Source organism: Nuphar pumila, chromosome 2, assembly GCF_984573655.1.
Source record: "Nuphar pumila chromosome 2, dmNupPumi1.hap1.1, whole genome shotgun sequence".
Lineage (NCBI taxonomy): Eukaryota > Viridiplantae > Streptophyta > Magnoliopsida > Nymphaeales > Nymphaeaceae > Nuphar > Nuphar pumila.
The window spans coordinates 122,609,973-122,634,676 of NC_143250.1; the positions used below are offsets into that span (position 1 = coordinate 122,609,973).

General features: G+C 36.1%; 1 protein-coding gene across 4 annotated transcripts in view; it reads left to right on the plus strand.

Moving 5' to 3' along the window:
• The first annotated feature begins 1,278 nt into the window (after positions 1-1,278).
• The window catches only part of LOC149846974 (uncharacterized), a 56,402-nt gene continuing 32,976 nt past the window's right edge, over positions 1,279-24,704 (plus strand). Inside the window, exons 1-9 of one of the 4 annotated variants that reach the window (XM_089996711.1) lie at positions 1,279-1,488; positions 2,218-2,360; positions 3,495-3,660; positions 4,217-4,417; positions 4,622-4,744; positions 5,022-5,059; positions 5,276-5,402; positions 7,050-13,326; positions 13,450-13,658. In XM_089996711.1, coding sequence (XP_089852837.1) covers positions 3,583-3,660; positions 4,217-4,417; positions 4,622-4,744; positions 5,022-5,059; positions 5,276-5,402; positions 7,050-13,326; positions 13,450-13,658 — 7,053 coding nt within the window. In that variant the 5' untranslated portion in view covers positions 1,279-1,488; positions 2,218-2,360; positions 3,495-3,582. Of the gene's footprint in view, positions 1,489-1,879; positions 2,080-2,217; positions 2,361-3,494; positions 3,661-4,216; positions 4,418-4,621; positions 4,745-5,021; positions 5,060-5,275; positions 5,403-7,049; positions 13,327-13,449; positions 13,659-24,704 lie in introns of those variants that run through there. The other 3 variants (XM_089996710.1, XM_089996713.1, XM_089996714.1) reach the window with 3 other exon arrangements.

Sequence of the window (24,704 nt, forward strand, 5' to 3'; positions counted from 1 at the left end):
GTATTTCTCAGTTGAGGTGGTAGAGATGGGACCTCCAACCTTGCTTGGTTCGGACCACCAAGCTGGACCAAAAGCGAGAGAGAGAGAGAGAGAGAGAGAGAGAGAGATGCACACACATTATTCCATGTGTGCTCCAGCTTTTGCAAAAATAATTTCACGTTGAAACAGTTTGCTACTTTTTTTTTCAACCACAAACTAAGGCCACGATTCCCTCCCATAGTCCCATTCCCTACTAAAGCAATGTCAAATATCTACAGATCAATTGGGACCCAATTAGCAGACTTGTCCTTCCATGTGAAAGATGAAAACTATGGCGTAAAATTTTTTTTTTAACATGCACGATTGCATCCTTAAAAGAGGAAATAAAAATCAATTACTTGTACCCAAACTTGACATATTAGCCACATGATTACACCCTTAAAAAGAGGAAGCATGTTATGCTTTTGCTTCCTCCTTTTGCCTTTTACAGTAAATTACATCTTTTTTTATCAAAGGGGGTTCATGTCTTCTTTTGTGATAATGTGTCACCAGTGAGCCCCACTATGGGATTGGCCAGCTACTGGAAGCATATAGGGAATAAGACCCGTCATGGTTTGGATCTGATCCAGATCCAATGTACAAAAAAGCCTGCGTCCACTAAGGACAGTGAAAGAAAGTTTGGGAAGTGGATTGGATCTGGACATGGGTATGTTTCAGACCAATACATGGAACAGGATCTCTCTCTCTCTCTCTCTCTAGGTAACCCATCGTTTTAGTTGATATCAATCAAATGCATATCAATGATGATGAACACATCTGTACGGTTAAATTTTTAAAAAAAATAAGAAAATCCAATAAAATGTTTCATTTAACACCATACCATATTTGGCTGGGATATTTTATATAAAAATATATATATATAAAGAGAGAGGGCACAAAAATGTCAATTCCAACAGCTTGAGCAGCCAGTTTTGGTTATGCTATCAAGAGAGTGCGGGGCAGGGAGCTATCCATAATCCATATTCCATAATAGAGAGAATTAGAGATGGATTACCCAATTCACTCGTCAAACATGGTGCGGGATTTGGCGGGATGTCGCTTTTAATTAATCACTCCCATCTCTCTCTTTCTATAGTCCTTCCCTCTTCCTCCATGTTACTGAAGGAGCAGGTGAAAAAGATAAAAAAAAAAAAAAGGAGAGGGGAGTAGGCATTTCCACACTGTGCCTTGCATCCGCGAGCTGCCATTGCGCGCCCTCACATGCCCTCCTCCCCTCGCTGACATCATATCTTTCTCTTTTTCTCTCTCTGCGAGTGTGTGTGAAAGTCATTATTATTAGGATGATGAAAACGTGAGCACGAGCATTTGTTGCTTTCCTCTTTGTGCTTCTCTTATCCTTGTGCTCGATGCAACCAACCAGGAGGAGGAAGCTGCCTGTGTTCCTCTGAGGGGCTTGTGATCTGCCTTCTTCTGCAAGCTTCTTTCCGATCGATCGCCCTCCGGAGTTAGGTGAGATCGCATCGCACAATGCCTGTCGTTTTCTTCCACGCCTTTGACGTTTCCTTCCATCTTCTTTTCCTACTTACTTTATTTTATTTGTTTCAATTGTAACGGTTTTTGCTCCTTTTCTTTTGATTCTTTGTCACGGAGTGAAAATTTGGAGTTCATCGGCATATGATTTAGTGTTTGAAATTCGGATGTAGAGATCGATCATTTTTGTCTTTCTCCATTTCTCGTTCTCTCCTTTACCCGTTTTTCGTACAAATTTTCAGTTATTTTTATGTTTTTTCTAGTGTATATATACTTGTATATATACGTATTTTTTTCTGGTATTCTATCTTGTCGGCATCGTAAATGGAAAAAATGTTGATGTAGATTGATGCATTCTGAGCCGAAGTTATTTTTTTTTCCTTTTTTCTTTTTGCCTGCAGAAGTCCGTCGTTTTCCCCCTTTCTCTCTGTTTTCACTTTTGATATACAATTCCTTTTTAGGTTACGTTGAGACCAAGGAATAAATGGATGATTACTTATTTATGTACTTATTTGTTTTCACGTCTGCCGTCGCCTATCTATCACCTGTCGTAAACGCAAAGAATTGGAGGTGAATTGGCTCCGAGATTTAGTGTTCAAGACTGATTGCTGAAAGCTTCCATCTTTGTGACTGTATTGGCCAGCTATTCTACAAAATGTGTTTTACAGGCGGCAGTTCGTCCTTTAGATAACCTTTTTTCTTTTTCAGGACTAGGGTTCTGAGCATACGATGATGAACTCCCTTGATCGTGTGACCGATGCAAAGCTTTTTGCTTGCAGCAGCAGCACGCTGGGCTGAAACTGAAGTGTTGCTTCTCTCCTTGATCTGTTTCGTTGCAATTCTAACTTCAGGTAAGCTGTGACATAGGGTCCTAGTCGAGTTTGGCGAATGTAGGTTGATCTTAAGGCTTAATTTTATGCCTTTAGCTCGTCTTCTTCTTGGCTGGATCTGGAAACTGAGTTCCTTCTCGTGTGTACGGCACAGATTACTCAATTACCTTGCCTAGGCATAATCTCTATCATCTAATATTCTATGCTCCTGGTTCTGCTGCGAAGTAGTAGATCTCTGCATCGAGCGCATTCAACATATTCCGGGCTGAGCTAGAAGAGTTTGAACCAGCATAAGCAGACATTAATTTTCCTTTTAAATACTAAAACCCGTTTTGAGTTCATGGCGAGGGCTATCCTTCGCTATTTGGGCAAATTTTATTTTCTTTGCTGGCTTTTGCTAATGTCAGTGTTGTCATATTAGATGCTAGGGGTAGGCTTGATGAGTCAGTGCAACGGTTTGGAAATTCCGCAGTCTCTGTTTTGTTTTTTTTCTTTATAATCGTAGCTCAACAAAATTTTGGGGTTGGATCCTCTAGCAATTCACAAATTTAATTTTTACTTCTTTGTCATGTACGAATTACATGCTTGAGGATACTTTGGATTGCCCTTCGTTTACATTCTTAATCTGTTTCTTTCTCACGTGCAGAGTTCCTGTAAAACTCTTGAATACTGAGGATGTTGGATAGTGGTTTCCCATTGTAAGCATTGACAATCTGACGTTAGTTCAAACCTCATGTTTCCAGTGCAACCCTAGGGAGCAGACCTCAAAATAGCTTCATTTCCGAGTTGGTTTTCTTTTTGTCTTCCCTGGATAATGAAATGTGTTGAACTTTACTATGATTTAGGAAGTTGAACGTCTAATATTAACTAATGTGTAGTTCTCAGTTCTAGTTTAAACTTGGCATGTCCTATTGTTTTTGCTATTCATATCATCTTCATCGGTTGTCAGGTCTTTATATCTGCTTCAGTTTGTGTCCAAAGTGAGCAATTGGAGAATCTCTGTAATTCTTTATTTCTCAAAATTTTACCTGCATTGAAGTGGGTATCCCATTCAAATATCTTTAGGGTTCTGGATGGTGAAATTATCCTTTTGCTGAATATTTTTCATGGCCTTCTCGTCATTTTCAGATGACTTACTGTTGGTGCACGATGCAGGATAGGTGCTGATGGTTTCTTGATATAGAGTTGGGTGACTCACTCCTGGGAGGATTGATCACCATTCTCTTGGTTGTATTTGAAAATAATGTCAAAAATTACAAAGTGGAAAACTGAGAAGACAAAAGTGAAAGTGGTTTTCCGCTTGCAATTCCATGCAACTCATGTAAGTATTTGCTTTGTCAGTTCGACTGTGGAATGAAAAGTCAGGTGCATTGCTTGATCGAGCATTGCCTTATTGAACTGTTTATAATTCTTAAATTCTGATATACTCATGATACTTGCTGCTGTTAAATTTTATTTGTCACTGGTCATTTAGGAACATCTTGTCCCTCTGGTAGGAGACTGTGACTCTTGGGGCCACAAAACATTTCACATAAGTTTCTACAGAAGTATCTTGTATCTTTATTTCATCCCTCTTTCTGTGTAGTAGTTTGGTACCTTTTCCTGTTTCCAAGGATTCATGCACCATGATGATGAATGAGCTAGAAGAAATGGATGAAGAATATGTCTAATTAGTAACTTGAAATGTGATGATACTGAACATAGAGGTGGTTCTGTCTATGCTACCACTTACCACTGGGGAGGGTCATCCTTGTTTGGGATGGAAATGTTTGGTACTTATATATGTATAAAATTCTGAAGGTGCAATAACCACAATTGAACTTGTAGTTGATGTTGACTGATGTGAACTTGATCCTTTCTCATTCTGTTTCTTCCAGGTTCCACAAGCAGGATGGGACAAGTTGTTTGTGTCCTTCATTCCTGCAGACACTGGAAAAGTAACAGCAAAAACAACTAAAGCGAATGTGCGAAATGGTAATTGCAAATGGTCAGACCCCATCTATGAGACCACAAGACTACTCCAAGATCAGAAAACCAAGAAATATGATGATAAATTATATAAACTCGTGGTGGCCATGGTATGGACTATTCCTTTTAACTGATTTTCATGTAATAGAAGTTATAAAATGATCTCCTACAGCAACTGCTTGATACAAAAATCTTAAATCTGAAAGACTTCAAATCTTTAAGCATATTCTTGTCCTCAAGCCTCAAGTTTGAGCACATTTTTTTTTATCTCTATTGATGATTTTCCTGTTAGTAATGCGTTCCATGGGTATCAGGGCTCTTCGCGGTCTGGCATCCTTGGGGATGCTAGTATCAACCTTGTTGATTATGCGGATGCATCAAAACCTTTGTCCATTTCTCTACCTCTTCAGGGATGCAACTTTGGAACGGTTTTGCATGTGAGTATTTTTGTCTTGTTTTCTTGATGTTTGCATCTGTTTTTTCTTTTCCTTGTTTATTGCATTTTTAGCTCACACTTGGTAAAACATAATTTGTCAATTACAAGAGTTGATTGTGCTATGAGGTAACGTAGGTAGATTATGCCTAAGTCTGGTTTGTTTACATCTCTTGCACATTCATATTTGATGACAATTTCTGAATTTATTTACTGCTGCCAGATAAACCTTAGTTGAAAATGAATAACTCATCTTTCTAACTGATAATGCCTGATGGCAGGTCACAGTCCAGCTGCTCACTTCCAAAACTGGGTTCAGGTGCTGTTGCAAGACACTATTAATCCTATTCTTTGGGTTGGGAATATACAGGCATAATCATCCAATTTGAATAGGATAAGAGCCTGCCTAATTCATTAATTCCTTTTTAATCTGTCTGATCCTAGCCAGACCATTGATTTAGAAACTTCTATCGAGCCAGTCAATGTTTTTGCCATACCTTTTTTTTCTTTTCCTGAAGATTTGCAATTTCTGTAGAGAATTTGAGCAGCAGAGGGAACTTAGAGAAAGAGGAATTCAGATGCTTACTGACCTGAGCATTCATGATGAAGCAGATTGTAAAGTATCAGTCTTCTCAGAAACCTCCAATCTTCAAAATGAAAAGGTTTGATCATGCGGTCTTGCTATCATTTTATACATCATAGGATCATGGTGATAGTCTAGAAAATCACAACTTTTATCTGGTTTGCTAGATTTTGGATAACAATTGGGAATTTACATTGAATTTTTAAACAAGGAAATTGAATATAAGTTTATTTAATGATGGAGGCTTTAGTTATATTATCTTGGTTGTAAATAAAAGAATTTTGAGCGTCTGTGTTAGGACTTGACTTGGACTTGATTGGGCATGAGTTAGCTTGAAATATATAACTTCCTTGGGACTTGGTAACATTCAGTTCAGAAAACCGTGATCTGCTATCAAGAGCTTACCTTTCTTCTTTATTGTATTCTGTGATATCAATCTGATAAAGGAAGAGCTGGAACTCTGGGGTCATGACCAGGACAAAAAAGCTTCTGGTTGGCAGTAAAATTGTTGCTTTTGTTATTCAAATAAAAAAGCAATTCTTTCTCATTTTATATAGAGAACTATGATCTGATATTATATGTCCTAAATGAATCTGGTCGGTTCCCTAGCAATGCAAATGAGTGGAAGTACTTGAGAATATTTGGATATGTGTGAGCTGTTAAACCACTAACTAGTTTACTTTCATTAATTAATCAACGCGATTTTTTCAAAAAATCTCAAACGTCATCATCTCTCTGTAAACCTGAAAACAACCCTGTTTCTTTGTTTCCTTTTGGTTATATATTCTTAGATTAATAATTTCAGTTTTCTTTGAATTTTAAACTGTATCCATATTCTACTCAGCACAAGCATTTTGAACACGTATGGATTAACAATTAAGTTGTATTTCTTTGACTGAACCAGTACATCTGTGTGTGTGTGCATGACATTTCCTATATATGAAGCCACTTTTTAAACCTACCTACAATTTTAGAAAATTTAGGAACTTTGCCTAAACTACTGATAAATTTTGGAAGTTGCCATCAGATGACAATTAATCATTTTAAGGCAAATTTTTATTTTAATTTATTTTTTAACCTTACCAGAAAAGTATAAAAAACAAGCATAAAATGATGCAGCCTCTATCTGCAATTTTTTAGACCGTATTTCAGGCTGTTGCTTCTTAATTGATCTAATGGCTGATAAATGGGAGTAGGTGCTCAGGGAGCATTCTGTCAATATATTTATACATATGTATGTATGTATATGTTTATATTTTATATAGATATGGGTATAGGCGTTCCCCAGTTAGCTAGTTAATGAAGTCTCTCTTTTTTTTCTAAGAAATGATGAGATTTTGCTTCTCAATGCCTTTTTCCAAAATAGGACAGTATGTATGTGTGTGAGGTGTTTCCATGTGCATGTGTGCACATGCAACCCCTAGATAATGATCAAATATAACTAATGGAGATTAGCACTGAAAAAACTCTCAACACAATTCTGTCGTAGTGCAAAAAGAGGGTGTGCTGGCATCTTGTTTCATTTCTTGTCCTTGCAAAGTGCACATGAAAAGTCTGGTTAAGGTTTGGAACCTTTAGGCTAATTTGCTTCATCTACTGCATCATGTATTTTTAAATGCTTATCTTGCACATCTGTTAATTTCACCATTATGTCATCCCAGAACAGTTGCAAACTTGCAAGAGTGGCTTTGTTATCTTCTCATAAGAGTCTTTCTTAATCATCCAGGTAAGTGGAAAAGTGAGATTCAATTCAGATAGAGAGTTTCCATCGATTGAAGAGGAAGGAGAGATGAATGAAGATTGTGCAGATTCAGCAGTTGGTATTGATGGATTGTCATATACTTCTGAAAGCTTGTGCACAGAGAAGCATGATATTTCCAGTACCCATGAAAATGATAGTCTCAAGAGCACAATATCTGGTGAGATAGGAAGCCTATGTCATATTCAAATTCCTGGTCATGAAAATGTGGGTACAAGTGACCATCAGCTTTTGCCACAAGGGAGTGGTGACTGGGTTCATGGTTGGTATTCAGACGTTTCTTTGGATAATGATTTAGCTGCTGCTTATGAAGAAAATAATAAACTGGGGACAAGTTTGGAGGTTGCCCAGTCCTCCATCTTAGATCTTAAGCTGGAAGTAAGCACCTTAAAAGCTCAAGCTGACGAAATGGCTGCAGAAACACAAAGATGTGCCCAGCAGCTAGTTGCAGAAATAGCCTCAGGAGAAGAACTGGCAAGAAAAGTGTCTACTTTGATACTTGAATGCTCCAGGTTCAAAGATGACTTTGAAAAGCTCAGATTGCATAATACAAATGATAAGGTCAGGTTTCTTGATAACAATAGCACTGTTGGACAATCTGAACATGCAAATAAACAACTTGTGACTGTTAGTGTGCGACATGAACAATCTAAGATGCCAGATAAAGAGGAGAAATATGATCAGGCAGATAATGTTTCATCTATAGCTAAGCTTGGGAAGACTGTTGATGCAGAAAGTTTTGATTTCCTTCTCCATGATTTAGAGGTGAATTGGCTACAGAATCTGTTTCTTTTGGAGGATAAAATAAAAAACATTAAAGAAAAGGCATATCTTGGAAACAAACAAAGAGGCCTTGGGCTTATTGCTGACCTAGAGTCTCTGGAGTCCCTTACTCTCAGTCTTAAATGTAGTAGTCAAAAGTTTGCTTGTTCCTCGAACATGGGGCTAACTGCTAGATCAGATCTTCATGATGGACCTGTAGATCTTGGGAAAGGATTGGCAGAAAGTATTTTACTCTTTGGGAAACCTTCTGGAATAGCGAATTCTCAGAAATCTGAAGGTATATTAGATAATGACTTGCATCAGAAAGGAGGTGTCCTCCCAGTAGTTGATGCAAAACAATTTGACAGGCAAGGCCTTTTCCGCTGTTCTAGCATGCAGGCCAGCATGTCAATGGGATTTGACTGCAACACCTTTATGGAAATGAAAGAAAAAATCAATGAGCTTTCTAAAGAGTTAGATGAGTCTAGAGTCGAGAATAGAAATTTTGCAAAGAAAATGGATGAGATGGAGTGTTACTATGAAACACTTGTTCACAAGCTTGAAGAAAGCCAGCAGCTAATGCATGCAGAACTGCAGGCAGTCAAAGATGAACATTGCTCTTGCCTCTACACCGTTGCTACTTTAGAAAATCAAGCTCGTAAGATGCAAAAAGACAAGGATGAACAACTTGCAAGGTTTGTTGCAGAGAAACATGCTTTAGATTCACTTAACATGGAGCTTGAGAAAAGAGCTGTTGCCTCTGAAACTGCACTAAAAAGGTTGCGGCAGAATTATTCTATTTCAGCAGATCATCTACTAAAGGACCTTGAGACACTTTCGTTCCAGGTTTTATCGATGTATGAAACAAATGAAGACCTGGCCAGACAAGCCTTTACTGGTTCAACTCAACCTTGCTTGACAAGAAGTAAAGTTGAACAACCAGAGGAGATATATTCCTCTCAGGTTAAGTTTGAATCCATCAACTCATTATTGAAGGAATATCACAAAACCGAAACATGTGGAACTTGGACTGATGCTTTCTTAATAGATAAGAGTTCAAAAATTTTGTCGCAAGAGAATGCTGTACCTGTGGCACTCAAGGGCCACATGGCACTGAAAACAGGTCATGATGCAGAAACTAAGGATGTTTATTTTAACCACTTATCTGAAGTACAAGGCTTGCAAGACACTTGTAAGGGTAGCTATCACAAAATGTTGAACTTGCAACAAGATAGAGGAATGGATAATGCTCACTTAAACACATTGGATGCTGGGAACTCTAGTTTGTTATCCCTGCCGCAGCAACTTAATCAAGAACAGGTTTCTCTCACAAATCATGCTGACTTGGGCAAGCAACTAAAAGGTTTAGCTGAAAATAATTTGCTGAGCTGCCAGAAGGATGAAATCTGGATGCCCGGTGCCTTTCCTAAGCCTGTCTTGGATTCTCAAGCATCTGACAAAGTTGAAATGCTGGAGTATCAGACAGAAAATAGACAGCTCAAGAGGAAGCTATCTGAGCTAGACTTTCTCTTAGAAGAGACAAAGCATTCACTTTTATTGCAATGCAATCTCCAGCAGGTGTCTGAAGATAAATTGAGGGACATGGAAATGCTGAACTTGTATTTGGAAATATTTTCTCTTATACTACTTGAAACAGTGCGTGGAGCACACACTGAAATTGTGGTCATGCAGGGAAAACATGAAGAACTTATTCATCAGCTTGAACATTCTACAAACCTAAAGGAGCTTTTGATTGTTAAGTTGCAGGTTTCATCAGACAATGTCAAATTATTGCTGGAAAATGAGGCAAAAAATAAAGTTAGATGTGATGAATTGGTCTTGAAAAATAATTTCCTTGAAAATAAAGTGCAGGATCTTTCAAAAGGAAATAGTGTTTTCATTGAAAATCTTAAGGAATGTGAGACAAGGGTCATGGATTTGGTTAACTACAAATACAAATATGAAGCTTGTACTGCAGAAAAGGAAGAAGTGAAATGCTTGTTAGAAGAGGGAAAACTGGAGAAGATTAGTCTTGAAAATGATGTCATCTCATTGAAAGAAAACTTGAAAGTCTTAGAATTAGATCTAGATAAAGAGTCCTCTGTAAGAGCTGACCGGGAGAAAAAAGTTGCCTTCTTGCAATATAGGCTGGAAAATTTAAGGAGAAAAATGTCTTCTTTCCATGAAAGCATAGTTGGTGGAACAACTACAAGGGAGTTGGATGGCAATGATCTTGAGGAAGTCATCTCCCATTTGGAACAGCTTCAGCATGAAACTCATGAAAAGTTTCTCCAACTTTCTCAAGAAAACAAGGAAGCTGAGAAACAGCTAAGGCATTCAGAGTCTCAGGTTGCACTTATGAAAGAGAAGACTGAAACAAACTTGCAAATTCTAATGGCCAAGCTGGAAGAATCCACTGCAAAATCAGAAAAGCTGCATTCAGAACTGGTTGACATGACCAACAAGTATATGCTTGCAGCAGAAGCAGAAGAAAAACATGCCCAGGAGAAAAGGCAGCTTTCTAAAGAGCTTTCAGACCTGAAGATTGAGGTGCAATCTCTTCTTGAGGAAAAGAAAAGCCTTGCACAGAAGGTGTTGTATTTGGAAAGTGGTGCTGAGGAGCTTGAGAAAATTAAGGTGATTCTTAATGATTGTATTTTAGAAAACAAAGATTTGAGGGTTTCTCTCCAGTGTGCAAGTGAAGAATCTATCAAGCAGGTGAAGGAGCTGATTTGCTTGAAAGAAACCTTGAGATGTTTGCAGGATGAGTTGCACAGTGTAGGAGACTCCAAAGATGACCTTGAAGCTGAATTTGCAAATGTTACTTCCCAATTGAATGAGAAACAATATATGGACCTTAAGCGGCAGTCTGAGCTAGAGTTTCTTTTAGACGAGACAAAGGTTTCAATCTCCTTGAAGGAAAAGCTCCTGCAGAAGGCTCACAATAAATTGACTGATGTTGAAATGCTAAACTTGTACTTGGAAATCTATTCATTGGTGTTACAGGAAGCACTCACAAGCGCACATGCTGGTAACATGACCTTGAAGGAAAAACATGTAGAACTTAACAAGCAGCTTGACCATTCTATTGGACTAAAGGAGCAGTTGATGCTTCAGTTACAAACTGCATCAAATAGCATAAAACTACTGCAGGAAAATGAGGGCAGAAACAAAGCTAAATTTGAGGACTTGGTTTTGCAAAATTCTGTTCTCGAGAAACATTTGCAAGATCTTTTAGAAGAAAATAGTCATTTTGCTGAAAAGCTCAGGGACTGTGAGATGATAGCCATGGAATCCGTTAGCTACAAACAGAAATATGCTACTTGTACTGCAGAAAAAGAAGAAATGCAGTGCTTGTTAGAAGAAGGAAAGTTGGAAAAGGTTAAACTTGAAAATGAGGTTATCTCACTGAAGGAACACTTGAGAACTTTGAAACTAGATTTGGACAAAGAATCCTCTAAAAGAAATGACCAGGAGAAACTAGTTGCTTCCATACAAGGTAGATTGCACGAAATAAGGAGAAAAATGTTTTTCTTTGGTGCGAGTGGTCTTGTTGAGATAGATAGTACTGACCTACCAAAGGAGTTGGATGACAAAGATATAGAAACAACCATTTCCCATGTTGAAGAGCTTCAACATAAAGCCCTTGAGAAATTTCTCCATTGCCGTCAAGAGAAGAAGGAAACTGAAGAACAGCGTGATTTTGCCCAAAGGTCATTAAGGCAGGCAGAATCTCATGTTCTTCTTGTGAAAGAGAAGTCTGAAATGGATGTGAAAGCTCTAATTGCCAAACTAGATGAATCTAATGCAACACTAGAGAAACTCCGTTCAGAATTAGATGATATGACCAGCAACTTTAAGATTGTATCAGAAATGGAAGAAAAGCATGTAGAAGAAAACAGGAAGCTTTCTGCAGAACTTTCAGGCCTGAAAATTGTGCTGCAATCCGTTTCAGAGCAAAACAATAGCCTTTCACAGAAAGTCTTGAGTTTGGAGAGTTCTAATGAGGAGCTTGAGAACAATAAGAGGATTATTAATGATTACATGTCAGAGAACAAAAGTTTGAGGGTTTCTCTCCTGTCTGCCAGGGATATGTCTATCCAACAGATGAAAGAGCTGGATTGCTTGAATGAAAGTCTTAAATGCTCGCAGGATGAGTTACATTGTGTTAGAGAATCTAAGGATGCAGTTGAGGGTGCACTTGCACGTGTTACTTTTGAATTAAATGAGAAACATGAGCAGCTGGTATCTTTTACAGAGAAGGCTGAATTGCTGTATCTCACACAACAGGCATCAGATTTATCAGCAGAAAATTCTAAACTGAGGAGTCTTTTGTTGCATTCTGAGGAGAGCCAAAGGAAATTGATTGAAGATATGAGGTGTTCTGAAGCTGAAGTTAATGATCTGGAAAATAACATGGCCACAATGCACGAGTTATTGCTAAAAGCTGATATAGAATTTGTTTTCCTAAAAAGTCGGTTACCCTCCAAAATGGGAGAGCTTTGCAATCAGATTGCAGTTCTACAGGATCATGAAATGGAGCTTCAGTCAAAGCTTCAAGCAACTAGTATGGCTCCGGATGATCGAATGGCAAGTGAAGATGCACGTCTAGTACTGGAGCTCTCATCGTTAAAGCCGGAGATTGATACTGTTACCCGTGGGAGAAGAGACTTCAGAGAAGGTAATCATTGCCCAAATTTGGGGAGATTCAAGGATGGCAATGAGATTGCGCATTTGAATAGCATAGTTGTGTGTCTTGAAGAAGAATTAGAAATTCTGAAAGCTTCTAGGGATGAGTTGGATATTACAAATATAATCCTCTTGACTAAGTTGGATGAGCTGAATAACCATATTGTATGCCTTAGTGAATATGGTGATGAACTCAATAAATTGCGCATCCAACATTATGAGCTTACACAAAGGCTATCAGAACAAGTCCTTAGGACTGAAGAATTCAGGAACTTATCTATCCATTTGCAGGAACTTAAAGATAGAACAGATTCAACTCAAGTCAATGAGAAGAAGGCAGCAGATGGTCCTTCCGTTGCTACACAGGAGTCTTTGAGGATTGCTTTTATCAGGGAACAGTGTGAAACAAAATTGCAAGAACTAAGGTCTCAGCTATATTTATCAAGAAAACATGGGGAGGAGTTGCTACTTAAATTGCAAATTGCACTTGATGAGCTGGAAGCTCGAAAGAAAAGTGAGGTCGTATATGTGAGAAAAAATGAAGACCTGTCAATGAGAGTTCTTGAATTGGAGGCTGAACTACAAAGTGTACTAAATGACATGCGAGAAAAAGTCAAGGACTACAATCAGTTGAAGACTGAGCTGGAAGTTTCAACGTTAAGCCTTATCTGTTGTAGAGAAGAAAAAGAAAATATTGAAATCTCTCTGCAAGAATGTTATAATCAGAGAACCAAACTTTCTCTAGAGCTTAGCTCCATAAAAGAAGAGTTGGAAGCTCATATTACACTCCAATGTATGTAAAGAACTGTTCTTGAATAAAATGTTATGAATTTTTTTTCCAGAGAATGAAAAAATATCATGAAGAGTTTAAGTCTTCCATTTTCTTAAGTTCTGATCTATTTTTATCTGCCTGCAGCTCCACAAGGATTAACTGTGGGAGAAGATCTTCCCGAGCAACACACAAATAATTCAGTTACTCACAATGACATAATTACAGTGGATCCACTGAATTCTTCAAACAAAGATGCTTTAGATGCCTCATGTGGGGAAGATTTGGAGACAGAGCAAGCTTCCATGAATCAGAGAAACAGTCTGTGCCTGATGCCGGATAAACAATCCTATCAAGTAACTAGTCCCTTTTCCCCTGACATTCAGTTTTCATGTTTTTGATATCTTTTAGTGAAATTCACGTGTTCTAGTTAAGCTTGTATTTCCCTGCCACGCAGGTAACCTAGAAATTTCCACAATAGGGGGGCCTGTGGGCGAAAGTGCTCACCCTGACCCTGTGAAACATTAGGACAGGCTGGGCCCGAAGTTCTGACCCAACACTCTAAGCATGCCCACCCCCAACCCCGACTCTCTCTCTCTCTCTCTCTCTCTGCAGGCCTCCGACTGTTCGGCATCCAGTGGCCTTGTGGCCTTTCTGGTGCACACTCTTGGTAGCTCCATGGTTGGGTCTTCTTCTTCTTAGTTCTTTTCAGTTTTTTCCAAAATTTCATGAATCATGAATGAGTGCTTGGATAGGGTTTTGATTTTAAGAGTTTTTTTTCAATTAGCATAATGTATGATGTTTATTGGGGTTTAGGTATTTGATTTAGTTTTTTTAATAGCATGAATGTTGAATTAGGGTTTTAGGTTTTTTTTTTCAACTAGCATTAGGCATGAATAATGAATGCTTGATTTTGGTTAGAAAATTAAGGGTTTTATTTTTTTTTAAATTATCATAAACCTATGATTTTGTTTAGGATTTAGGCTATTGATTTGGATTTTCTAAATGACAAGAATGTTTAATTAGAATTTAGGGTTTTTTGTGTTATTTTTTTCAATTATAAGTAAGCATGATTCCATTTTTTAGTGCGCTTGATTTTGGTTATCAAACCCTTAAATCTTTATTTTTTTAGGATTTAAGTTTTTAATTTTAGTTTCTCAAATGGCATAAATATTTTTAATTAGTTTTTTTCAATTGGCATATCTATGAATGACATTTGTTAGGATTTAGGGTTTTGATTTGGTTATTTCTAGAATGACATAAATGTTTAGTTTTGGTTTTAGGGTTTTTTTCTAATTACCATTAGGAATGAATCCATGAATATTGTGTGCTTTGATTTTGGTTAGAATATTAAATTTTTTTTTATCAATTAGCATAAATGCATAATTTATGATGTTTGTAGAAACTAGGGTTTTGATTTGTTTTTTTTTAAAATGACATAAATGTTTAATTATGGTTATAAGGTTTTTATGTGGTTTTCTTTTTCAATTAGCATTAAACATAAATCTATAAATAATAAGTGCTTGTTTTGGTTAAATATTAGGGCTTTTTTTATCAATTAGCATAGATGAGAGATCTATGGCTTTTGTTGGGATTTAGGTTTTTGATTTGCTGTCTCAAATGATATGAATGTCTAATTAGGGTTAATCATTTTATGTGCTTATTTTTTTTAATTAGCAAATCATGATTTTATGTTTGATTTCTATTAGGATTTTATGTTTCTTTTTAATTAGCAATAATCTTGATTCCATGTTTGTTTCTATTATGATTTAAGAGTTTTTTTTTGTGTGATTTGTTTTGGTCTTTCATATAGCTATCCTTTTATCTACAACACAAAGACACATAGACATGAGCATGCATGTCCCAGATTTGACTCGAAAGTTGAAATTTTTTAATGCACCTGGATCTGGTCTAAGTCCCTACCCAAGAAAACTGTAATTAAACAAGAAGACTTTAATCACGATCCAAAGTGTCCCCTCAGGGAATCCACTTACAACACTCACAAAGTAAACCACAAAGTGTTCTAAAAGAACACACTCACAAACCCATGAAAGAGAATAAAATATAATCTATTCAACAAAGAAAGTGTGCCAAAAGGCTCACAAATCAAAGGGGAGAACACCCCTGTATATACAAGAGGCTAGAGAAGAGAGAGGCTAAAAAGAGAGGGAGCCAAGCTCTCAATAACTAGAAATTCTAGCCGTTAGGAGCAGTCAAACTAGGTTTGACTCTCCCTAATATATATATTTATTGTTAAATATATATGTATTATATATTGTATATATACAAATATATGTATATACTATATACATACACACATATATATATATATTATATATGGATATGTATTTATATAATACCATACATACATAAGTATATATATAAATATATGTACAATTTAACACTCCCTCTCAAACGTATGGTAGGATAACCGAAACTTTGCCTAAAAGGAAGTGAAACCTAGGAGAAGAGAGAGTAACGACTCTAAATTGACCTTAAAAAAATGCAGAAATTTTCTTTTAAATGAATAAATGATTTTAAAATATTGCGGCAAGATATCCTAGGGCTATAGGGGCACATTACAGATTTCATATCCACAAACCAACATACATTCCAAACATAAAATTAATCAAACTATAAATTTAAATTGAATTTAAATTAATTGAATAGTCCCCATTTCGGGTTCAACAAGTTCCTCAAAATTACAAACTCTTAAAAAAATCAGAATTCGGCCTACCAAATCATAAACCATCGCTCCCTCCAACAAGCCGCTCTCGCCAACACTGAGTCTCAATACCTGAAAAAAGGCTTTTTATAAATGAGATAAAAACTGAAGTTTTCGTACGACACTCTCTCGAAATCCAACAATAAGGAAAAAAACATAAATCAAATCAAACGTAAGTTTAAGAGGGCTCTAACAAACAATTCATACTCCGAACAAGTTTGCAATATAAACAGTTCAATCACAGGCATACCACATATATATTTAGGGATGCATGAACCAATGGAACTTGCATGAATGACTTTTTATTTTAATTATCAAGTATTTCTTTTGAATATATATTCTTACTTAAAGCAACACATTAAGTTTCATCTTGTATAAAACCCACGAATACTAGAAACAAGCCAAAATCTCGAGGTCCAAGGCAGTCCCTAGTAGTATCTTATCATACAATTATATTTTATTAACTGGGTCCTACACAAGTCCCTCGACCGACGTCAAGAATTATCACCCTAAATCGGAATATTAGAAATCATCACTTAATGCCAGGACGACAAGGGCATCATTACCCATTGACACCACTTTCTTGGTATACTAATAACTGCAGCTGAGTCAAACCACGCCAGCTTCAGTCAAAGTGGTGAAAGTTTCCTACAACCGTGGTTGAAAACACGAACCACTTATTTGGTTCTTGGAAAAAACAATGCACACGGCGTTCGATATCCTCACAGTCTCACATGACCACCATCCAAAGATCTCACCATTTCAGAGAGCCTTCAAGGAATAACAAATTATTACACTGCTTGGTCTCCTATACCATTTTTAATTAGTTAAGGGTTCTTTACAAAAAAGCAATTATGCAAATCAACATGCATTCACTAATTTGGGCCTTTGCTCTGTCAATTTCAATAGTAAAATGCATATGCTACAATTATCTCTGAAGTATAATAAAACAGCATTGCAATGCATTCAAAACTTGTCATCTTAAGGACATCACAAGCATCTACTAGTGGTTCATACATGACCACTATACAATTTAATGTAATTAAATGACATTGCAAAAATTTAAGTGAACCATAATAACACATGGATAGAGGAATGCCAATTCGTATTCACGGTACATAATACCAATGCATATTCATGGCTAATGATTGAAGGCATATTGTAACAAACAAATCAGATTTATCATGCCAGCCAAAAATCCGAACTTCGATAACCGACCAGATTCAGCCTCAATTAAATTCAAATTTGACTAGATAACCAAAACAGATCAGATTTAACAATTTATAATGTAAATCAGATTGAATTGGGTTAAATAAATTCATATTGTAGGACTTTCAAGAAAATCAGATTTTTAGGGCCTATCAATCTCAATACAGAAAGAATCAGATTTGGAACACCAAGAACATGTGTATAGGAAAATAAATGTTGAAACGTGTTAAAAATTAGTTTGAAATCCGTTTTGACCATTCACTAAAACTCAGATTTTATTTATTAAAAACCCAGATTTATAGGTTTTAAGATGCCAAGATTGTTTTAGTTTGATTCATATTCAAATCTGGTTTAACAATGTTTCAGTGGTTATAAAAATTCAGATTTGTCCTGTACTTAAGATCCATGTTCAGTTCAAGGTATTTGTATGTTAACAAGGTTAGTCTAAATAAATAGTCTCTGGTTTATCATGTACTAAAACATAATTTAAATATGTATTCAAATCCAATTGATATATTTATCAAAACGCAGGTTTGTGAAATTCAAGGCCAGGTTTTAGCAAAACAAAGTTCAAACTCATGCTAAATTAAATCGAATACCAATTTTGTTTTCCAAAAGTAATAAAAACTCAGATTTTCGTTATAGGCATACCGTCAAATCACAAAGGTTAAAATACATCTTGATGTCCACCTGATTGGAACAGGGTCTAGTTCATTCCGGAATTCAATCTGGAATTTGGATAACCAAAGTTCGGATGCTGATCAGTAAACCCAAGCACGCATGAACAGCAAAACAAGAGCTGTATCCACATCCTCAATAAGGGCTGATAAATGTTAAGGAAAGAAATCCAGTATCTCAAGCTCCAAAAGAAACATAGATTAGGGTCCAGACTTTAAGTGATCCTAAACCTAAAAAAAATAAACTCAACAATAAGATCATGCAATCACATCGATTTGGTCACGCAGCAAAACAAATCTGTAACATGTACAGGTTCCCTGTGCAAGTTACGCAACATCATATAGGAAATATACAGAACAAGGCCAACAGTCTTATTAAGGTGCGTGAACCCCAAAACCCCATCGATTTTAACTGACTACTAAAATCAGTTTATGAATTTAGAATTTAATATAAGCATCAGTCACAGAAACTATTAAATCAAACTATATGGGTAGTGGGCCCAATTTAAGAAACATGCAGATCAACATTTAAACCAATAAATTTAATTTAAACAGAATTAAAATCTCAGCAAAAGACCTCAAACAAAATTATGTCTTTTAGGTTCGTCAAAACCCAAGTACCTGAATCAGCAAAGACAGTCAAGGTTTAAAGAAATTGAAAATCTGTGCATAGATTCACATATTCAACTCTTTTCTTAAACCCATGCTGAAACGATTTAGGCTAAACCTCTGCCTATCCGATCTCTAGAGGAAGGACCCGTACCTTGATGCTGATTCGCGAAGAAGAGGATGGCATTAAAGAAGGAAACAATGAGCAGTGTGAAAATGTCTTCAAAGAGACTATGTGCACAAAAGCACTAAGTTCTTAACGTGAAATGTATGCACAAAGGCACAAGATGAACACTTACAAAAGATTACAAATGCACAAAAGCATGAAATAAAAAGGAATCTTTATTGAATTCTAGAGAGAGCTTTTACAAAAAGCTTAGAATTTACAAAGGGAGAAGACCCCTATTTATACACTTGAAGACCCTTGGAGGGCCTCCACATATAGATGTTGGAGCCCCTCAAATGGTCATATTATGGACCGTTGGAGGGGCCTAACGTCTATGAATGTGGGCCCTTCAATGGCTAAAAAACAAAAAGAATAAAAACAAGAAAAATAAGAAATAAGAAAAAGAAAAATACAAAAGAAAAAGCGCATATTTTAAGAAAAGAATATGCGGAAAAAGAAAAAAATATTTTACCCTTATAGGGTATTACAACAATATATATATATATATATATATGTATATGTATATGTATCTCTCTCTCTCTATATATATATATTACATTTTAAAATCCCCCTCAAACTTACGATGTAATAACCGAAAGTTTGCCAAGAAGAAAATTGAATCTAGGAGAATAGAGCGCCTTAGTAAAGAAGTCAGCCAATTGATATTTTGATGTTACATAAAGGTATATCAATGACTTTCTTTAGATATTCTTCTCTAACATAGTGGCATTTCATCTCGATATGCTTCGTGCGTTCATGAAATGTGTGATTCTTGGCAAAATATATTGTACTCTTATTGTCACAACACAACTTTGTAGGTCCTTGAACACGAACCCCCATATCTTCCAGCAACCACCGAATCCAAACAATTTTCATGGTTATAGTTGTCATGGCTTGGTACTCAGCCTCAATAGATGACATAGACACCTTCTGTTGTTTCTTGCATTTTTAAGAAATTAATGATTCACCTAAAAAGACACAAAAACCAATGGTGGAGTGACGGTTATTTGGATCATCTCTCCAATCAGAGTGAGTATAATCAATTAAATTTAATTTAGAAGATGAAGATAACAATACTTCTTTATTTATGGATTCCTTTATATATCTGATAATTCGAAGAATGACACTCATATAAACTGATGTAGGGGCAAGTTGAAATTGACTTGCAACATGGATAGCATGAGAGATATCTGGTTTAGTGATGCTAAGATACATCAAAGATCCAACGAGTTGCTTGTAAGGAGTGAGATCTTCTAGAGGAACCCCATCATCAATTTTCAATTTTGTTCCTACTATTTCAGGAGTTTCGCAAATTTTGTCATCTGACATTCTTGACCTATCAATAATCTCACAAGAAAGTTTAGTTTGAGACAAAAAATAACCTCTGTGAGAATAAGCAACTTCAATGCCTAAAAAATATGCCATAAAACCTAAGTCCGATATTTCAAATTTTTCTCTTAATGTAGACTTGATACTCTTGATCCCTTTGGCATCATCACCTGTGATTAATATATCATCAACATATAATAATAAAATCACAATTCCTGCATCAGTTTTTTTGACAAACAGGGTAGCGTTAGTATAACATGAAATAAAACCATTTTCTACCATTAAATTGTTAAACCGATCATAACAAGTCTTGAGAACCTGTTTCAAGCCATAGAAAGTTTTTTGTAGACGAAGAACTTTACCTTTAGGAATAGCTATACTTGGAAGAGGATCCATATAAACTTCTTCATTTAGTTCTCCATTTAAAAATACATTGTTAACATCCATTTGATATATGCACTATTTTTTAATAGAGATAATTGTAATTAGACACTTAAGAGTGACCATTCGTGCAACGGGGGCAAAAGTTTCATCGTAATGTATTCCATATTCTTGACTATATCTGTTGGCAACTAGATGTGTTTTATATCTTTCAAGAGTCCCATCACTTTTAGTTTTGACTTTGTAGACCCACCTGTAAAAAAAGCAATATCAAATTTATATAGAACACCAAAAATACATTTCAGCTGGGAAGAGAGAAGGAGATGCATAGTAAAAATCGGCAGCTACCCAAAAGGATGCCTAGCCCTAATCTCATATATGAAACAAATATGATAATAGGTTTAAAATACAAATAAATTACATGATTGCCATTACATAAATAAACTCATTCTTAATATGAATGGATGCACGGATCTGGATCAGATCCAAATTCGATGACGTCAAATACACATTTTATCACCCTCCCTTAAGTTGTGCATGGTCATGAACCATGAACAACTTGTTCTTCAAAAACCAAAATTGATGCTTTGTTAGGCCTTTGGTGAACAAATCTGCAACTTGGCTTTCTGTATGAACGTGACGAGGCTCAATTTTTTTGTCTTCAACCTTCTGTCTGATGAAATGTTGATCTATCTCAATATGCTTTGTGCGACCATGCTGTGTAGGATTATAAGCAATGTTAATAGCACTTTGATTATCATATAACAGAAATGATTGTGAGATTCTTTCTCCAAGATCTGCAAGAAGATGTCTTATCCACGTAGCTTCAGCTGTCCTAGCTGCCACAGATCTATATTCAGCTTCAGTACTGGACCTAGCAATAGCTCTTTGCGGCACCATTTTTTTTTTCAATGAATATACAATACCCAGAAAGATACTGCCTTTCATCCGAATCCCCAACCCAATTTGTATCGATATAAGTGATAATCTCATGTCCTTTATTGTCAATCCAATTTCTTTGATAAAAAAGACCATCACCAATAGTTCCTTTCAAAAATCTTAAAATTCTTTTCACGGCTTCAACATGACCAATTCTTGGTTTATGCATGAATTGAGAAACTTGATTAACAGAGTACACAATATCTGGCTTGATAAAAGTAAGATATTGAAGCATTCCAACGATACTCCGATATTTGGTCGGATCATCATATAAATCTCCATCATTGGAACTCAATTTTTGATGCAGAAAACAAGGTGTGCTTAGAGGTTTACAATTTGACATACCTGTTTTGCTCAAAAGATCAAGAGTATATTTATGTTGAGTAAGAGTTAAAACATCATCTTTTCTATCCACTTCAACCCCGATAAAATACCTTAAATCAACAAGATCTTTCATTTTGAAAATTTGCATCAATAATTCTTTCACAATCTGTGTGTGACTGTTAGAACTTCCTGTGAGAATAATATCATCAACATAGATAAGTAATAAAGTAGTGACATCCTTATCCTTGAAAATGAAGAGAGAATGATCAAGCGAGCATCTGCGAAAACCATAATTTTGAATTTTGAGAAAAAAACTCTCAAACCAAGAACGAGAGACTTGCTTCAATCCATAAAGAACTCTTTTCAGTTTACAGACATAATTTTTAGGTTCTCCTTCAGCATATCTAGGAGGTTGTTTCATGAAAACTTCCTCTATCAAATCTCCATGTAAGAAGGCATTTTTAACATCAAGCTGGCTTAACTGCCAACCATAATCAACAGCCAGAGATATAATAACCCGTATTGTTCCCATTTTAACAACATGACTGAAAGTTTCATCATAGTCTTGCCCATATTTTTGTGTGAAACCACGTGCCACAAGTCTTGCTTTATATCTTTTAATACATCCATTAGGTTTATACTTAATCTTGTAAACCCATTTGCACCCAACAACATTTTTTTTAGGCCTAGTAACAATTTCTCAGGTTTGACATTCATTTATAGCTTCCATTTCTTTATTCATAGCCTCTATCCATTTATGTGATTTAATAGCTTGATGAAAGTTGACAGGTTTATCATGCTTCTCTATTTGAGACATGAATAACTGAAAATCCATGGAAAATTATCATAGCAGACCCATTTCTTAATAGGGTGACGTATCATTTTCGATCTCAAAGAAGGTTGACTCATATATCCTGCACAAGATTGTCCGAGACATTTTCTCTTGTCCTTCTGACATAAACTTGACCAGAAATGTTTTGAAAATCTCTATGCACTTCATTTTCAGGAAGATGTGAAGGTTCAAGATATCGTTCATTTGAATTAAATTCTTCACAAAATGGTTGACAAGATCCTTTTTTACTCTCAAACAGTTCTGCACTTAACCAAGGATCATAAACTTCAACATTTCGAGATGAGTTCTGCTCTTGAACAAATAACATGCTTTCAAAATTCTGTTAATCAAAGATAACATTTCTTGAGTTCTTGATACGCTTAGTTACGGGATCATAACATATGTATCCCTTATAATCATCCGCATATCCAACAAATTTACACTTCACTGCTTTATCCTGAAATTTATTCTTCAGAGACTTGTTAATATGAACATAACAAACACAACCAAAAGTGCTCAAGCTATTATAGTCAGGATGCTTTCCAAGAAGGATAAAATATGAGGACTTGTCTTCTAAAATTTCCATGGGCAGACAGTTAATCACATGAACTGCAGTATGAAAAGCTTTTGTCCAAAGATTAATAGGAATGTTACTATCATGAAGCATACTCATGGCACATTCAACGATATGTCAATGTTTTCTTTCTGTAACTTCATTCTGTTGAGGGGTGTGTGGACAGGACACACGCCTACTTATCCCATTATTTCGAAGAAAGTCAAGAAAGTCATTTGAAGAATATTCACTTCCACCATCACATTGGAAATGCATAACATTAGAAGAGAAATGATTTTTAACAAGGACACAGAAGTCTTGAAACAACCTAAAAACTTCAGACTTGTGTTTCATGAAATATATCCAAGTGAAACGAGAATAACTGTCAATGAATAAAACATAATATTGACTTCCAGATGAAGAACATACAGGAACTGGCCCCCATACATCAGAATACACAATTTCAAAAGCTTTTGATTGATTTTGTTCATTCCCAATTTAGTTTAGTAAGAACCTCTTCTAGAGGTGGAGAGGTAAAAGAAGATAGAAGAGAAGATCTAGTTTGCTCGAATTCGGATCTAAGCCCGTTCAAAAAATTGAAGAAGTGATCATCTTCTAATTGCTTATGTCGTAGCTCAATAACTTCTCTACTTCATTTGGGTTCAAGGAGTATAAGTTTATCCCAAATGGATGATAATTCGGCAAAGTATTCTCTAATAGACATTTTCCCTTGTTGAAGAGCTAATGCTCTTTTTTGAAGATAGTATTTATGAGATAGATCTCTTGAGGTATACATTTTCTCAAGGTATTCCCAAACTTGAAATGCCTTTTTAAATTTCAAAATATTGGCATTAATCCTAGTCTCCACCGTAGAAAAAATCCATGAAAGGATTTTGTAAATCTTCATCTCCCATTCTTCATGTTTTTTGTTGTATTTTTCAAAGCCTTTTCTCTTTCTTCTACATCAAGAACCTTAATTTTACCTTTTTCAACTATAGTGATTTTTTGTTTGGTTCAGGAATCATACCTTTGACATAGCCTCAAAGACCTTTTTCCTTGATACGAGCTTCCATATTACCGGCCCAAACATGGTACTTGGACTCATTGAGTTTGAATCCTAGGGAAAAATGTGAATCCTTTTCCCCCATGGATATGCTTTTATGAGAAAGAAAGAGTCTTCTTAATTGAAAATTCACCACAACGGGTCTTTTTGGAGCTTACTTGATGTAGTGCATCTCACTTGAAATAACTTGCAAGAGCTTTCCACAGCAAAGGAGAAAGAATAGGGAATGAGCACGTTCTTCGAGGTGACCACCGTGAAGACGCAACACGAGCTATTCTTCTAGCGACCAAGCTTTATACCATGTGAAAATGTCTTCAAAGAGACTATGTGCACAAAAGCACTAAGTTCTTAACGTGAAATGTGTACACAAAAGCAAAAGACGAACAATTGAAAAGTGTGCACAAAGGCACAAGATGAACACTTATAAAAGATTACAAATGCACAAAGGCATGAAATAAAAGGGAATCTTTATTGAATGCTAGAGAGAGCTTTTACAAAAAGCTTAGAATTTATAAAGGGGGACGACCCCTATTTATACACTTGAAGACCCTTGGAGGGGCTCCACATATAGATGTTGGAGCCCCTCCAACGGTCA